This window comes from Idiotropiscis lumnitzeri, chromosome 1, assembly GCF_059441095.1.
Source record: "Idiotropiscis lumnitzeri isolate Australia: NSW breed Sydney's pygmy pipehorse chromosome 1, RoL_Ilum_1.0, whole genome shotgun sequence".
Classification (NCBI taxonomy): domain Eukaryota; kingdom Metazoa; phylum Chordata; class Actinopteri; order Syngnathiformes; family Syngnathidae; genus Idiotropiscis; species Idiotropiscis lumnitzeri.
The window spans coordinates 8,286,349-8,304,807 of record NC_142391.1 but is presented as its reverse complement, the minus strand read 5'-3'; the positions used below and the strand labels follow the sequence as shown (position 1 = coordinate 8,304,807).

The 18,459-nt window shown below is 41.4% G+C and overlaps 1 protein-coding gene across 2 annotated transcripts in view; it reads right to left on the bottom strand.

Moving 5' to 3' along the window:
* Positions 1 to 18,459, bottom strand: part of luzp1 (leucine zipper protein 1) — a 52,801-nt gene that overhangs the window by 14,111 nt on the left and 20,231 nt on the right. The window contains exons 2-4 of one of the 2 annotated variants that reach the window (XM_088314272.1): positions 13,365 to 13,423; positions 2,403 to 2,733; positions 104 to 2,330 (exon numbers count right to left, since the gene is read on the bottom strand). In XM_088314272.1, coding sequence (XP_088170398.1) covers positions 104 to 2,330; positions 2,403 to 2,525 — 2,350 coding nt within the window. In that variant the 5' untranslated portion in view covers positions 2,526 to 2,733; positions 13,365 to 13,423. The remainder of the gene's footprint in view (positions 1 to 103; positions 2,331 to 2,402; positions 2,734 to 13,364; positions 13,424 to 18,459) is intronic. The other variant, XM_088314282.1, reaches the window with a different exon arrangement.

Below are 18,459 nucleotides of genomic sequence, written 5' to 3'. Positions count from 1 at the left end.
TTTCCCCTTCATGGCCCTAATCCTCTTCCGTACAATTCAACCTCTACAAAAGCGGGAAAAAAAACCATTTTTGAACTGGCTGTTCAAATGATGGTAAACTTACCTATGAGAAAGTTACTGGTGGACGTGTGTCGTTCCCTGGCTGACAAGTGCTCACTGGACACACTGCTGCTGCGACTGCTCGTTCTGGAGGAGCTCGGGTCATTGGGATAAATTGTTATACTGCTGGTCATTTTACTGGTGTTGGTCAACATGGGTTTGGTGGATATCCTGGGCTTCCCGTTGGCAAGCAAGGGCTCTGAAATCATCATTTCTTTCCGGTCGATCTCAACAATGGCGGGTTTGATGACGGCTTTTGACCTCAGTGCCTCACGGGGACTGCAAACGCGCTGGACTTCGAGCCCGGATGAAGTGTTACCGCCTCCCTCGGCGAAATGTGCTCTGTTGTGGAGCTCTTCGTCGAATGAGCTCCTGGAGGAAGAACCCTCCGAATGAGAGTCCTTGACGCGGGAGTATCTAGAATATCTCGAGGTTGCAGTCCGACTGCTCTGAGTCGCAGTAGTCGTTTCATTCACGGTCTCTGGTTCTGAGGGCCTTGAACCAGTAGACTCGGTTTCTGAAGCAGAGGAATGACCCTCGGACCCGTGGTCATTTGGCAGCAGTTGATTGACGTTGGACCTGTAAGCTTTGTAGGATCCATTCGCCTTTGACAGGTTGGAGGTGACAGACGCAGGGTGTTGATTTGGGTCCAGAGATTCCTGGTCAGAGGTGAGCTCTGTGTCCTTCTCTAGAGCAGCGGTACTGCTCTCGGGCACAACATCTGAGTTGTTTGATTCAGTGTCACTGCCGCCATATAATTTTGAAATTTTTGCCATTCTGCTCTTTTTGCCGTCCCCATCACTCTGTCGGTGAGCTGTCCTCAAGGACTTCTGGTCATTAGCTGCTGGCGGGTAGCGACTAAGAACGGAAACTTTTTTTACATCACTGGAGTGTGTATTTACAGAGCTATACATTGTTCCCTTGTATGCTTTTTCCTCAGTTACTCTGCCGGTTTCTTTTATCCCGTTATCCGATGAAACGAGAGTATTTGGGGTTTTGGCTGTCCTCCTACTTTTGTGTGCAGGACTGATGGCTCTGTTAAGGGTGATTGCGGAACTTTCCTCTGAGTTGCTGAGCTCTTTAGTTCTCAGCTTGGTTTCTCTCTTGTGCTGAGGAGACAACTCTCGGGCCCTGTGCTTAGGCGAGCTGGGCTCTGTGACGGATGCGGCACTCCGATATTTCGGCTTGTCTTGCCTGAAACTTCCCTTCACAATCTCTTCATTCTCAGCTTTGCCATTCTCCAGATGCTTGGCAGGTCCGCTGGGGCAGATGTTAGCGCTTCCGTTGCCTTGCTTATCCACATGACTAGTTCTGTGGCCTCCGATTGCACCTTTATTGCACAGCTGCGTCCTGAGCTGTTCCACCTGCTCGCTCAGTTGGCGAGACCGGTCGCGTTCCATCTGGAACTTTTCGTGAAGCTCGCCGTTTTTTGACTCGGAGCTCTTCAAGTCATCCTCCACAATCTCCAGCTGTTTGAGGCGGTTCTTAAGCCGTTCTACTTCCTGGGTCAACTCCTTTACTTTGTTGTCCTCTTCAGGTGACCCTGCAAGGCCACTGTTCTTCTCATTTTCAGATTTATTCAGCAGGCCAATGTTATAGTCGAGGCTCTTCTTGCGTCCAGTCAAGTTACTGGTGTGGATGCCTGTGGAAGAAAGCTCCTCTTCAATTCTCGACCTCATGACATCTGCACGACCAGGATCGACCGACATGCCAAGGCGCTCCAGTTTCTCTGTGAGCTTTAGAATGATCTTCTCATCTTCTTTTTGTTTCTCTCGTATCCTCTTATGCTCATTCTCAAACGTCTGGCAAAATACCTTCAGCTTGTCAAGGTCCGCCGCTAAAGTTTGCTCAGCTTTGTCCAGTTTCACCTCCGAACCCTCCATTTCCTTTAAACGTGCTTTGAGGGCCTCCAGCTCAGTTGAGAGCTTCTTTGTTAGGTTCTTCTCTTCGTTGAGGCTGAGGCAGAGCTGGCTACAATCGGACTTGCTTTTCCCAAAAGCTTCTTCCAGTTTCTCCAGCTCCGCCATCCTCCGTTGTAGATGTTCAATCTCAGCCTTCAGCTCCATTGTCAGGTTTTCTTCCTCCTCCAGTTTCTCTCTCACGGTACGACAGAGGTCTTCCGCTTTGCGTACCTCCTCATCTTTACCTTGGATTTTCAAGAGGCGTTTCCTCAGGGCTTCGACATCTGCAAGCAAGGATGAATTGCTGCCTTCTGCCTGGATGATCTTGTCCTGTGGGAGACAGGTTACGCAATTTTTTTTTCTCCTCTGCACATCGTTACAAACCAGTCAACCATTACTAACCTGAATGTCGAGCAACTCATCTTCAGACTTCTGCAGCTTGTTAGTGGCTTCCTCCAATTCGTCAAGCCGTCTACTGAGACTTTGTAGCTTGTGCCGCAGATGGCGATGTGTCATGTCAGACATGGCTACAAAGTCTATTTTATTGTACTTCTAGCGCTTTGTGTTTTCTTCAGGTTATTTGAGCGTTTGCAGAAGTCCACATTTGTGTTGTGTAGATATCAAGTCACGTTCAATGTTAGACAATGGCCGGTGTGAAAGTGCCTCGAATCTGTGATCGGTCTTGCTGCACTTTTCACACATCAATTTGGTGTTTAGAAGATGAAGCTGTCATCTAGGAGAGGGAGAGAAGAAAAAGCATTTTAGTCAATGACGGTCTAATAAAAAGTTCTGACACTAGAGTGATGGATAGGAGAGCTCGATAAAACACCCGTTAAGCACTAATGATTTATTTTTTAATTTTTTTTTAATAGAACTGAAGAAAATGTCATCACAAAGGCCAACCAAAACAATGAATGGAAGAATACAAATGAGGTGCGCAATTTGTATTATTCTAAATTCGAGTCCAGTGTGTTAGCGACGCGCTATTATAATATGCTGCAATTCATTTCCACCTTGCTTTGTCCTTTTCCAAGGAACTGTGGTGTGGGTTCTACATGTGTTAGTGTGGATGCGGATTTAGACATGCCTACACAGGTTGCCTGCACGCACACTCGCACACACTCCCCCAACATTGATTTTTCCTTGCCTGCGTGTTTCTGCTGACAGCGGCATTTCTCTATAACACCGCTAACACACATCCATTACCACCTCTTTGCAGAAAGAGTGATTGAGGGAAGCCCAAAATATCATCAAATCCATGGTTTGTTTAATGAATTAGAAATTCATCACATTATATCGCGACAGACACCTTTAGAATTTTCACAAATTGGATGAAAGCACAATTGCAGATCAGTTGCTTTACCTACAGTGGGATAGTTGGCAGATTTCAGTGTCAGCAACTGTTCCATATACTGTACACACATGTTCAAAATAAAACCTGTTCTCCAAATAAAATTGGCTACAAAACTACAAATTTAAGGCTTAATCCATAAAGATGTCTGAACGACAAGATTGGCTAAATTAAGCAATTACTCCTGCACAGCCTACCTCCCATGACATTGTGCCTTTGCTCCCCCCCAGCGGCCCCTCCTCTAACACGCACACCAGCACGGCCGAGGGGGCGCTTTTTATGGGCAGCGGCGCGTGCAAAACGACTCTGGCAAGGGCCCACCTCTGCCAAACCAATCAACATACCTGAAGCATGATTATCACGGGGCTGGGCCCTCATTATCTGCATTCATGACGGGAGAAGGGAGAGTTTGATTACCTAGACCAGGGGTGTCCAAAGTCCGGTCATTTGTGTCCCGCTGTCCATTTTTTTTAGTGGCCTGAGGCAAAATACTTCAGTATTGGGCATGGCCGGGGACGCGATTAAATAAAAAAGTAAAGGTGGGTGGTAGCATGAAAATGGAAGGACTGGATACAGTCGTTTATGTAACATGCGTTCATAGTTTAGAACATGCTAATTGCATCGTGTTGATACTTTATGATCCTCTTTCTTTTTTCTTTTTTGTTGTTTGTGGTAGGGCCTACCTGTGCAAGTAACAGGGGTTCATTGCATTTAGTATTTGGAATATTTTATCTTGAATTACGGACTACTAACTGATGCAAGAACGCTTAGCTCTGGATTTGGGTCAATGTGTTGTCCTTAAACTGTGAATGTAAAATGTTCAGGAGAATCATACACAACATTGGATCATATTCACGAGAAGATATGTTCGATACCATTTTTTCCCAGACAAATATTAATACACGTATTCACTTTTTGAGTACATAATGATACAGAGTACTGATACCTTTAATATTTTTTATATTAAAAAATTTCACATACTGACAAAACATTGTTTGCAAAATCTTTCTTTTCGACACAGTCGATGATTTACGGACGTGTCAAAACTGCTGCAGTATAGCACCAACTACTGCCGAGGAGGACTGGTATTGGTTGGCTGGTATCGGCGGTCACCTTAATATACAATACCTGAGAATAAGATCGGGATTGATCCGGTACCGATAACTGGTATCGATACTCACCCATCCCTGTTAACAAGTGTAACTACACCGGCTTTAGACAACCCCGTAAAAAGAAACAACACTTTTTAGAGTTGTATCATTGTCCTGTTGATATTTGCGCCACGATACATCTAATTCATTTCAATTGCATCTTAAAATGAGCGTATGATTGATGTTAAAAACTCACACGCTGTAATATAAAAAAGCCCGTCTCAGCTTCTTGCACTGTGAACACAGGCGGGGAAAAGAAAATTGAAAGCAGGAGAAAAAAAGTAATTTCATCCGTGAGAGGGTAACAGAAAAGTCAACATTCGCAGGCTTTAAGCGTCGCAGATGCTTTCCTCAGCTGTAAGTGGAATGTTAAACCATGATTCCAAATTTAGTACGTTTCGCTATATTACAGTGTCTTGCACCAAACTAAACGGGGCTCTGACACATCAAAACACATAGAAGGCACCACGGGTCGGATATTGATGTTCCCAAGGGGAGGGGGAATGATAATAAAACTTATTGGAAAGTCAACTGTTTCTCTCTCTCACTCTATCTCAAACACGTACACACCAAGGTTACAATCACACACCATATCATTACGGCTTTAGCCACTCTCTTCCTGCCTGCCTGCCCCCTTTCTCGTACATTCTGTTCTCCCCACCAAAGGCAGGAGGGAAAGGAAAAAAAAAAAATCTTGCACTTGACATTAGCAACTTATGGGTTCCAAACTCCTCTGCCTAAAAGATGGTGGTTAATAAGAAGTCCAAGCAAAATAACCTCCACCGCATCTTCATGTGCAGGGTGTTTGCCAGTGTGTGTGTGTGTGTGTGTGTGTGTGTGGAGATGCTGGCGCAGCAATGGAAGCCACAAGATGGTGGCGAGCTGGTGCTTGGCCTGCATTTTTCCAAGAAAGTGAAAACCGGCAGCCCATAATGTTCGGCTTGTCATTTCCTGTCCTGTCATGTAAGCCTCTCGCAACGAAAATCGGTAGAGAAATTAAAGGCTGCGGTGCATTTAAACAGAACACGGAGGCACGGAACTCGCTTTTTGGGGTGGGCGAGTTTGTCAATCGTACTTTGAGACTACTTACGACCTGTATCGGTATATATTGGACGGTGTTTGGCGAAAAATATGACTAACATTGCAACGTGATGATTGATAATTTAGTCATTCATATTATTTACACTGGTCAACACACATTTCAATGCTGAGAAAGAAAGAACGGCTGAAGGGTATTTCGATGCCACTGAATTTGAAAATTAATGTTTTTTTCCACATTCCTTTTTTTTTTTTGCGCAAAAGTGCAAAAAATATGAACATTTTAGAATTGGTATTCTCTTTACGCTGCAACTATAATGGTCTCTCTTTGAAGCACGTCCATACATTATTCTTTCAATTTTGATCGTGAAAGACCAAACCTTCTAAATGCTATTCACGTTTCATGTGAAAATCAAAACTGAAAATTTGGCCATAATAGCAGTTCGCAACAAACCTGTTTCACTTTTATTTAAGAACAAAGATTGTTCATTTTTGAGATCCTCAAATGACTCGTTAACTAATTAATTGTCAAAAATGTGCAGCTGAAAATTACCCAGGAATCGTTCAAATATCGTTGGCACCCCCTCCCCTCCAAAACAAAAACAAAAAAAACAACTTTCTTGTTGCCAGTATAATAAAAGATGTCAGGAAATCAGGTGACCCTATTATACACAAATACGGAGAAAAAAATGGGGTGCGTATTACTCACGGCAAATTACGGTACTTGTCAGAAATATTCACATTCACTATTTCAGTTCTGGAAGACTATCTCAGAAAAAACAATATTGGCAGCAAGATTTGGACCCCCCAGTCCGTGTCAGCGTCATTTTCCCGTCCTGGGAAAGAGGCATAAAAATCCCTAAGATGGTTCCGCTCAATATCTTGCTCTTTGACGTTTACATGAACTTTTTTTCACGTAACATAAACCATATTTATGTACAAACCCACATTTTACAGTCTAACTTGAACACATACATGTACAAATAATCACAGACAATTAATGCATTTTGATTATTTTACAAGTGCTAATGGATTAGCTTTGTTTGAATTGCCTGCACTATAAACTTTTATGAGAATGTCAAGGTTTGGCAGACCCACGCTGGTCCTGGCCCAGTAACCCGTAGCTTTTTTTTTTTTTTTTTTTTTTAAGAGGCCCCATCCAGGCCCCCGCTTAGCCTGTTTTGTTGAAGCCCTGAACCCGTATGCGAGCGAGAACCAAGAGATGATGGAGGGAAGTTCAGAAATGCCAGGAAAGGGATTTCATTTAAGATGCATCATCTCCCTATTGCCTTTTCGGGAATAATTATGTATTACAATTACCGAAATTATAATCAACATTTAGAAACATAACTGCCATCAACACTAGGACCATCTGTCTCAACATGAACATGAATCTCACAATCTCTTCACAATTATGGGCAATTTAGAGTCTTTATTGACATGAACATGCATGTTTTGCAAACGTGCAAGGAATCAGGAGTACTCAACAAAAATCCACGTAAGCCCGGAGAGAACATAACTGCAGAAAGCAAAAATGAAAACCCAGAACTTCTCAGCTATATGCCAGAAGTACGAACCACTACTCCAACGTGCTGCTCCTAAAAACAGCCATTTAAAGTTTAAACTCATTTATACTCTACCATCGAAAATTAATAAGTTCATTATAATAATATAAATATATAAATTATATAAAATATAATAATAATAATATTTTTTCCACAGTGCAACTGTTAATCCTCCCTTGAGTGGATGAAGGAAAATTAATTCATCTCTCCGACACAGTCACTGACATGAGTTCTAAAAATACAACACCACACAGGCTGGCGCCGAAGACGGTAATATATTAAAAATAATATTTTTACGATGTAATATGTCCTTGTGTACTATTTATTACATTCTAACGCTCTAACTATTACAACATTACTCTTTGGCAGGACCATTAACTCGCTATTTAAAGCCACTGTACATTTCCAGCTGCCTCAGCACTCTCAGCTATCAGCGGATGTCACCTAAAGTGCCGTACAGATTCAAGTGTGAAGCGGGGGAAAAAAAAGAAAAAAAAAAGGTTGCGTCACAGTTTAACGCCGACAAGAGAACATGGCAACATGATGACACTTGTTGTGTCGACAACCTGTCTGTGTGATTTAAGTGAGTCAGACACGCACGCACACATTCAAGCTGAACAGTGATGTGATGGTGCTTACTTTTATTTTGATTTGCAGGACAGGCCTACACAGTGTCAGTGACATCGACAGGCAAGCCAGCCAGAATGGGGGAAAAAGTAACCAGTTGCCACCGAGCGTACAAATGCATTAACAGGCTTATCGAAGCGCTAAAAGAGATTTATGGTGAAACCACTACCTCACATCCGCCCCCCCCCCCCCCCTTTTCTTCTGAGCACGCTCAGCCCAGATGTGCTGGAAGACGGAGTGTGAAGCAACTGCCAGTGAATCAAGTATCAAGTATGTTTGCGGTTGAAATGTCTCGTGACAGAAATCCTGTTTTGAAACTGAATTGATTCGGGTGACGGCAGGTCAATGAATGCCTCATCGTTCGTATTGGCCGTGAAAAGCTAAGGATGGCTAGAATAATTGTTTATTTAAATGTTAAGTACAATTATGCGAAACGTATTTTGGAATAATCATGTCTGAAAGAAGTTGAGGCAAAATGGCCTACAACCGGCAGCTGTTGATTCTGCTGTCTCAACTCGAGTGTAGCCTCAAGCTGGTGGACCACCAGCTCTCCAAATATCCAAAACCAGACAGCACGTTTATTATTCCAGAAGTGTATCACAGATCCTCAAAACGTGAATGGTTAGGCAGTTAAACAATTTGAAGTTTCAACTAAACATACTGTCCAAAACCAAAATCTAAATGAGGCTTTTTGTGCATATATATACCCTTTCGGTGGAAGAAAGAAAAACAATAATAAGATAACAGAATGAAACTGAAAACAAACTCATTAAAAGTAAGTCTTGCTACATGCTTTATTGGCTTCACAATTAATTAATTTGTTTTATTTTATAATGTATCATTTGACCTTCAAAAGAACTAGAAAAAAAAGTCAAACACACGCCGGCCTCCCTAGTGATACGTGTCTGGGGAGGGTGCTGAACTGCTACGTACGCCGGCCTCGCTTCTCCGGAGCTTTCGTGTGCTGGAGCTACGGGCCGTTTCCTCAAGTCGGCCAGCAAGTCGACCTTTCGCCACCCGTTTTTTTTTTTTTTTTTGGTTTGTTTGTTTTGAGTCACGCAAGCTCAGCAGCGCATGCGTAAGCCTCAGGTTGTATTTCCTAAATGGGAGGGAGTTTGTGATGAGTTGGACCGTGATAGGTCGAATCTGCTCCGTTGTTTTTTTCGGGGGGGGGGGGGGGGGGGGGTGGATCGATAATATTTTCTACTGATATCAATCTCCCAACTATCGCGATACATATTGACATTGAATTATCGTCACAGCCTTATCATGATTCGATAATTCAATGTCAAAATACAGAATCAATTTTCACGATTTCTCAAAAAGCAACGGTGATGCTACCACTTTCCTCCAGCAGATGGCACCGCGCAGCCGATTTTCTTTTTTTTTTTTTTGTGATGAGTTAGCAGGCTTGAGAAATCAGTAGAGTCACACTATGTCCTCTAAATGTGCCAGGGCTTAAGCGACACAGCTGGAGCAAAACACATAGTTAATGAACGTTATGATATAAGAAGACAATGTATTGTTTGAGAAAAAGAGCAATAACCGTGCTTTTGAATCGCAAATCGCAGTATAATCAATAATGGTGATATGAAGTTCACTCATTTACTGCCATTGACGGCTAAAGACGTCAAAGATCGTTTTTTATTTATTTATTTTTTTAAATTTAAAAAAAAAAATTTTTTTTTTTTACTCGGCTGATTGTGAATGAGTTAATATTCACACAATTATTGAGAATTGACTCAAATCGGGAGCTAAGTGAATCGTGACAAGTATCTGTGGAGCACCGACGTCCAAAGACGCTTTTTCACGTTTGCAAGGACTTTTTGTAGTTTGAGTATTGATGTAACCATCCCTCCCTCCCCTCAAGAAATGGTTCATCTTTCTCCACATTGGAGGACATGTCTCATTGGAATGTCCAATGTTTCTTGCCGATCGCCGACATTATGCGCCACACTACCCTTTGAGAACCGCTGATCTAACAAACACCAACATGACGTCAGCAATGGGAAGGCGAGCTATATCCGACAACCTTCGGCTTGCTTTAATCAGCAAAATGCTCAGTTACCGATCATCCTCCCCACATTTTGCCGTCAAATGTTTACTGCAGCTTCACGAGAAAAAGCAAAGCAAAGAGAGGCCGCGGAGTCAGTGTGATAGAGCGAGAGATGAGAGAGCCCCACAGAATGCAGAGTAGGAAGCTGCCTGAGTGGATTACTGCGGCAGGAATGCAGCAAGCGGCTGGTGAGAGGCGACTGGCAGAGAAAAGGATCAGGAGGAGGAGGAGGAGGAGGTTGCAGGAGGCAAAAGTGATGACGTACATCAGAGGACAGAGAACAATAAGGACTGATGTATTAGGACACCTTGCCATGACCGTACACCAAGAGGTGTTAATGGAAGAAATATGGAGATGGTATCCAAGACAAGACTTTCTTTTAGAATTTAGAGTGTGTTGGTGGGAATTTTTGTCCCATCCCACAAGATTTATTTGATTTTATTTTTTTAGGGCAGACGTCACTCACAATCTCTGTTCAGGTCAAAGTCAACCCAAAGTTGCTTGATGGGGTAGAGACCCGACTCCTCAAGTTCAACAGTTTCCACAAAGTTGGAAGGACTTTATACAATGGTTCAAATGTCTTGGTAAAATGCTGAATTAAGATTCAGGAGCGTGTTGAGGGCCACAGATCAATCCCAGGATGGTTAATCGCTGCCATTGACGGATATAGATTCCAAAAAGTACATTCATTTTACTTGGGCTAGCATCGAATAAGTTCCCCAAATTTTTGTTCAGGTTTAGGCCTAACGCAAAAACATTAAGGTAAGAGGTTAGCGATGTATTACGCAAGGTTTTTTTCAGTTCTGACACGTGTAGCAAAGAAGAATCCATAACACGTTGGTAAATCTCTGGATAACAATAAGTTAATTCATATTCAATATTTACCTGTTTGACTCAAGACGGGATTTGGTCATTTTTGCGCAACATTAAATTAAATGAAACTAAATGAAAACACAACTTATTTGAATACTTTTTGACCATGTATATTGTTTTTCCTGGACGAGTTACCATCTGAATGTTCTGAACTCATATTTCCATACCAAAACTGTATTTTGCAGAATTATGCCACCCAGGGCGTAATGTTACATGCAAAGAAGTACGCCTCTAGCCAGGTTCACACGGCAAAATAACGACCCTGATTTTAGACCTGACTCCGCAGGCTTTACCTGATGTCATATACTTCTTCACGTCACATCCTAGAAAGTAAATCAATGCTGCCTCTGCTGGCTCCAGCCCTGTACTGCACTCCAGTTGCTTTCTTAACGTTCTTAACGATCGATTAATTACGTCCATCCTGATGGAGTCCTGTCCGTCTGTTCCTAAAATCTTATCTCAAATAAACACATGTACACTCCACATTTGTCGGACAATTATTTTTTTGTCGTTTGAATGATTCCACCCTGCCGTGGAATCGAAAACGGTAAGACACCCCTCATTTTGTGTCACTTTCTCTGAAGTTGGAAATACGAACATGCAAAATACAAATCGCTTTTCCAACATCTCAACCTTGGTCCCCACTCGGCTGAGTGACAATTCAACCACCCATTTGAAATATAATCACTGTAATTACCAAGGCCCACAAAATATAATTGTGTTCACATGTTGACAGCTGAGATGACTGGCACAGCTGATACATAGCGTACTGTTTACAACAAATGAGTAAGGCTGTTGTGCATCAGGGGGGAGGATGACAATATCAACAGCTCATCATCATTTATTTGTTATGTGTTCAACTCACAGAATCCAGAATAGTTCATGTAAGAGAGAAGAGGCCCCCATATTGTCCTTATTGATACCAACAAACACATTAGTGCCATGATCCGTAGAGTGTGGTTGAGAAATACAGTCGAGTGTGCCACTACTGTGCGCAACTCGAGGCTACAGGGAAGGAAGTTTGGCGCCGGCATTTGTGCCCGACCGGAAACACACTTGCACGTAAAGTTGAGAGGAAGTGCAGAGAAGAGGTGAGGAGGAGGAGGAGGAGGTGGGTGTGGAAAGGGGGGATATATGGGCAAAAGGAGGTTAAAGAAAATATATAGAATATAGATACTGACTAAGAGAAACGTGAAGACACCAAGAGACACTTGGGGAAGGTTGAAAAAAAATAATCAAAACTGCCTGGTAATAAGAGTAATGAAAAAAAATTAAATAGATTCCTCCATGGTTCCTGTACTCTACCATTACGACACCAAATGCCGACTAACCATCCAATAATCCAAAAATCGACAACACATCCTCTTTCAACATAGCCTTAACTACTGAAGGTTTTTCATATTGGTCAATTTAATTTAATATAATTAAAAAAAAAAAAATCAATAAAGTATTAATTCAGGGCAGGCATATTAATAATCGGTCATTAAGAATTTGTTGACTTGTGTAAAAATGATTGATTCATAAATGAGTTAAACTAAAGTGCACTACTAGGCTGCAACTAGTGCCTGAATGAACTATTTTGCCGGCGAATGGAAGTTTTTTTTTCCCCAGTGTCATGATAGTTGGAGATGATTACCAGGCAAGTTTTGCTTCTGTTAAACTATTTTTAGCACACTGCTACAGCTTTTATCTTGGTAGTTACTTCCTGTTTGTGTTCTCAATCAAATTGCCTTGATGAGACTCTAAACTGGAGTAGTGTGGCGAATGAGTGACTAGCACATCTGCCTAGCAGTTACAAGGTTTTGGGTTTGCATCTCTATTTTCATGTCCTTGTAGTGCTAGCGTAGGTTTTCACCGGGTATTCCGCTTTCCTCCCACATTCCAAGAACATGAATGCTCAGTTCCTTAAAGACTCTAAATCAGATTTTCAACAGTTGTCAACATGAGACCCTTGTCTTCCAACGGTCATGTTCATCAAAGTTAAAATGAATAAGGTGTAAAAGAATCGTGTTTAAAAATCATCTCTGAAAATAGATGTATAGCATGTTACATTTCTAAATGCAGTTACAAATGAGTTTGGCATGCCTCAAAAAAAGCTATGACGGCCGCTAGTCAAAGGCTGAGCGGCACTTTATTTATTTATTTACAAAGCAGCTAGTGACTGGAGAAGTGAGTATCATTTCCTGATGCCAATTGTGTTGTTTAAGAGCGAACAGTACAGTTCTTAAAAAAAACAAAAAAACAAAAAAATCTGAATACAAATATATCACATTTTACTAGCGAACCATGACTCACCCAAAATTGGTCTGTTACCCAACAGTAGAATGAGAATGACAACTACAGAAAAACCATAAAAAATATATCCACATTAATGAATACGTTTAAAGTAAAAAAAGTGATGTTGTTGAGAAGAAATAGGTAAGCTTCCACGTACCATGGATTTGAATATTTATTTTACTGAGTACCTGCCTCATTACCCACCAAATTTAATGGAAATTGTCCTGCATAACAACAGCAAACAAGAAAGGCCAGCTAGCTGTGTTCTCCACTTAGAGACATTTAAGCAAATGTTGCAGCAAAGCAAACTGAACTCTGCAACATTTCCCCACCCCAAAAAAACCAAGGAGTTCAGTAGCAAGCACTTTTAATCCTGAAACGTGCTCTTAATGCACAGCAGATGAGTGGAACGAGATAAAAACTCACATTTCAGACACATCCTTCATCTCTTGACATGTTAAACGCCTCTTCCCAAAATCTCCATCCTGCAATTGGAAACAAACAAACAAAACGCGGTTAGCAAAAAGGCAATTATCAGAAACCTTTTGCTCGCGTTTGACCTTCATCGGAGGAGTTGGGGGGGAGGGGGCTGACAATGATGCCAGTGTAAAGTGGATGACGGCTATATGGAGTCAAACTAACATCCCGCGAGTGGATACGTCTTTTGTGGGCTTTGCGATAGACTCATGCATGAACAGACAAGCCATGTTTGGCCACTGCAACACAAGGCCCTATTCACTTCTCTGGGGAGCCAATGGCACACAGACACACACACACACACACACACACACACACTATTATCATAATCATCATCATCAACAACGACCCAAGAAGCTCTCGAGTGCTTCAAAACACACACACACACACACACACACGCACACACAGCGCAGAAGACAAGCATTCCACTACAGTAGCATTCCATATGTTTGGTTAAGCACAGAGAATCCAGATTTAAGACAGCAGTCTGGATTGAATTAAAAGGATGAGTGTGGAGGGAGACAGACGAGGCAGACGGAAGAACGTCAAATTACAGAATAGTCAAAATTTTGAGCTCAATAAAACTAAGCGGAAAAGCATAATAAAAAAAATAAAAGACCAAAAAAGGCAGTGGAAATTTGTTTGTTTCTCCAGATTGCTATCGTCTATCTGCTAAAATGTGTGACTGAGCGTGTGCTGCCTTGTTCAGCGCCGTTTCTACTTTGATTTTCGCACCTACTTCCTGTTTTTGTTCCCATCCCTGTTGGCTTGGCAATACTTTTAACCAGAAATGGTATTGTCTAGCTTAATGCTAACAAAGGAGATTGCGTTAGGTCTTTTGCGACCTTTGAGTGCTTCTGTTCGTGCGGTTTCACAGGAAGGAACTCCAAGTGACGATGTAGACAGCTAAGTTACAGTTTCTCATCCGACCACCTGGTTAGCCGCCATTTGCTGGTCTGATCTGCTTTGACTATCCATCCCCTTTCTATGGTGTTCGGCTTCATTGTTGTCGCAGGTGAGTTGGAGTCGATCCCATCAGATTTTTCTTTTTTTTTTTTTTTCTTTTGCTGAGTCACCTCATATTGTCGCACTAAGAAGATGTTAAACGACAATCCAGATAAATTGTTCAGGCTTATCAGCGTTTGACACTAACAGTGACACATGGCCACTACGTGCCTGTGTCAGCCAAAGTTCACTGACGGAGGCCCGACCGGGCCAGTGCAAATATCACGAATAAATAGGAAGAAATCAACACATTCTTGTATGAAGAAGACGGCAGTTGCATGTCAAAACAAGTAGAGGTAAAAAAGAACGTCCGTTTTTTCTGAAACAATAAAAAAAATAAAAATAAATCAACTAATTAACATAAAGATGACAAGATGAATTCCGTGATTCTACATTCTTGTTTTGTTTTGTTTTTTCTTTTAATTGAATATTCAATATTTGGAGTTTTGATCCACTTAGATTGCCCGAATCCTCGTTTTTATTTTTTGTTTTAACTGTACCGTTTACATGTTTTTCTGTCTCATGTTAAATCTTTCCATGAATAATTTCTTTAACAGGATCTAAAAACCTGCAAAAAAAAAAAAAAAAAAAAACGGTAATGTGCGGAAAATAAAGAATTACAAATAAGTAATATTTTCTTAAAAGCTGAAATAATACACAAAATAGTTATCATATTATGTTATGAATATACAAGAGCCAGTTCCGGTTCTGCTAGGTGCCACCAACACATGCCTGATGGTGGCCTGACAGGGCCATCACGCAAAACGGCTTAATGTGGGACTCTACTTACTTCCTTACATACAAGTATTATTACCAGAATCGCTGGTCTGGTTAACAACGAGAGCCGCAGTATAACATAATTATATATGGTACCTTATTATTACATTTGGCATTCATTTACTTGACAAATTAAAAAAAATAGCTACTTACACCCACTTGAATATTTTCTTCCTTTATTGGCATCCTCGTATTACTCTTGCGGCTCTCAAGCGTGACACACACGCCAAAGCCCGCTCCAAAGCAGTGACAGCGATTATTCGAGCCTACATGGGGGAGCTGGCTGCCTGCTTTGCAAAGTACTGTTTTTCATACCCCAAACCGCCACGTTGGTGTTGCTGTCACACAAATTTCCGGCCTGTATCCGACTTGCATGGAAAACGGGAATCAAAATGTCATCGGATTGTTGAGAAACTTTGCCGCAAAATGGGATTTTCCACACTGCATGATAAAAGACTACAGTACATTCATAAATTGTTCACGAAAAACATAGGTGGCAGCCAAAAGCCTCTTTATAAACAGTCTATCAGAACTCTTTGATGCAATAAATTTATTCCATGTGTGGCATCTTTGCAATTCTGGTGCTTGCAATAACTAAGCAGGGATAAGCCTATATCGATTTGTTGATTGATAAGAATTCAGCGTGAAATGAATTGCGGCACAGGAGTGTGCTCCTTGTCTGCAACCAGCAAAGGCGTTGTTAATTTTGCCATCCAAGGAAGTCCAACATTTTGTTATTTATGAGAAGGGGAATAAACGGCGTAAACTGCCTTTGGGTTTTTTTTTTTTGCGAAATGTCATTTCCAATCCATATGAAAGCATCCATGGTTTTGAATCATCATGGAATTCTTTTGTTTCTTGGAACAGCATGTTAAAAGTTGCCCACATTTTTTTTTAGAATTTTCAAATGAGGCATTTTCATATAATCATTTGCAACATCTATTTGACTAAAACGAAATTCTGCAAAACCAACAAGTGCTGTTACAGTCAGCAGATATTTTAGTAGCTGTGCAGTCAGTTTTCCCGAGAGATTATCTGATCTTAAACGTGTCCGAACGCGGTGGAACGATTTATCCTAGTCCGTTTATCAGTCATTCTTAAGCTGCTATGTCTGTCACTGATGTTTTAAAAAATGGGCCAGATTTGCGTATCTTTCAGATTATTTAAGGAAATGTTTATCTTGGTGCATACGAGCTGTTTAAAGAACTGTTACACATTGTCATGGCACACTGAACACGGATAAAAACAGGGTTGTTCTGCTTGTCCATTTACACAAAAACTGTGTTTTGGAGCCTGAAAATGCAAAGATTGAATTAAAATGTTGACGTTGACATTCTTTTCATTCACCTATATACTGAAAGTGTAAAAAAATTAAGCATGTACAACGACAAAAGCAACGGCAGGCCAAAGTGTAGTTGGAACATTTCTGTGACTCAAGATACTTTGATACAGTCGTTCCAGATGCGTTACTTGCATTGACCGATTTTTTTTCATTTTGCAACAAAATGTTATTTTTTTTTAAACGAAATGTTTCAGATGAAAACCCTGGCAGTTCATCTTGACACTCGAGTATTTGAGTGTTACGATTCTAACACAAACTCTGAAAGCAAACAGGCTGCGATGGAAAGTCAAAGTTAATGATTTAAGTACACCCTGTAAGGGCCTTTTCACACTGCACTTATTGTTTTTGTGATGTTCACACAATCGCTGAATGTCCACGTTTCTAGCACTTATAACCAACACGGAATATTCATCCTTGCTATTGCTACCGTTTTTACTACGTCACGGTATAATATCTTGTGTCACAGAGCTCGGGAAACTGGTCCACCGCTTAACATTTTATCATATGTCTCAACTGTAAACTATCATCCAAATTGAACATTTTTCAGTTCAGATGCTTTTGCCAACAACGGGCACCTCGTACACTGCCAGCCAACGCTGAAGGGCGTCTCATCGTTGCGCCACGGCATCATATACACAATGAATGTGTTGACTGACAAAGTGCAATGTGAAATGTCCTTAAGAGCCGACTGTTCACACTTTGTGTTCTGGTATTTGCTGTTCCACTTAAGTCCCGTTTGAATCGGCAAGACTGTCAAAACAAATCAAGATTTTTCCTGCATCTGTAGACCCGTAATGTGCATCATCACGGGTTAGGGAAAACATGCGACTTCAAATGTTGTGATGGGTGGGGGAAAAAAATACATCTCAAAATAATTTTTCTTTTTCATGAACTAAATTTTATAAAGATAAAATATTTGTCGTAAACTTCAACGTTTCATGATCATTAACTCATTTAATCCCAGAAATGTTCACAAGAGGAAATCTCTCAATTCCAGCGTTTTTCTGGATTTTGACAGATTTTTTTCGAGGCCATCAGAATATTGTGTTCTAATGCTATAGAAACACGGATGAGCTATGAGGTAAAAAAAAAAAAAAAAAAGGCTAAGACGTATAAATACGTCTTTGGGAGGTGGGGACTACATTTTTAAAAATGTATATGTTTGTTTGTTTTATGTGTGTTTTATGGATTGAATGAGTTAATGAATTTCTTATTTTAGAATTTCATCTAATGATATACCGGATTGCAAACTGTCGACTCGTGACCAATGACTTGACATTGAATTGGCCACAATTCAAAACTGAGTGAGTTGAGCTTGATTCCTACACTATCACGAACATCGGAAAGGAGCAGAAAGCAACAATTGAATTTCGTCAAACAGCAACTGACCTCATTTTTAGGTCAATGTATTAAAGCAAACTATTTGGACTCAAAAGAAGCGCAGAAGAGGAGCGTCTGTGGGGAGATAAGCAGTCCCATCGGGTAAAACAAAACAGGAAACGAGGGCGAACGAAAGAATGGGTACGAGACAGATCATGTTCAAGTTCCTCCGCTTGAGAAACTTTCAAGGCCTGAAACTCCATCCGGGGTTCCGCTGGCCAGGCGTTTGTATGGGCACCCATTTCCTGAGTGATTAACAGGATATGTGTGCGCGCGCATTGGGGGTTGCAACTCCGAGAGGTCTGGGGTTGTTTTGTCTGCTCGGGGAGGAAAGGAATGCTCAAGTCAAACAAAAGCGGACAGGATGCCTTGCAAGAGGCGAGGACCAGGGTGAGAAAGAGCAAGCGCGGAGGGGAGAAGGACGGCGAGAGACAGGAAGTCGAGGTCCAGAATGTCGCAGACAGAAGGAGGAAACGAGGAGGTGGGAGAAGCAGAGAGAGAGTTGATTTCTCATGTGTTGAACAGCATTCCTCCTCCTGC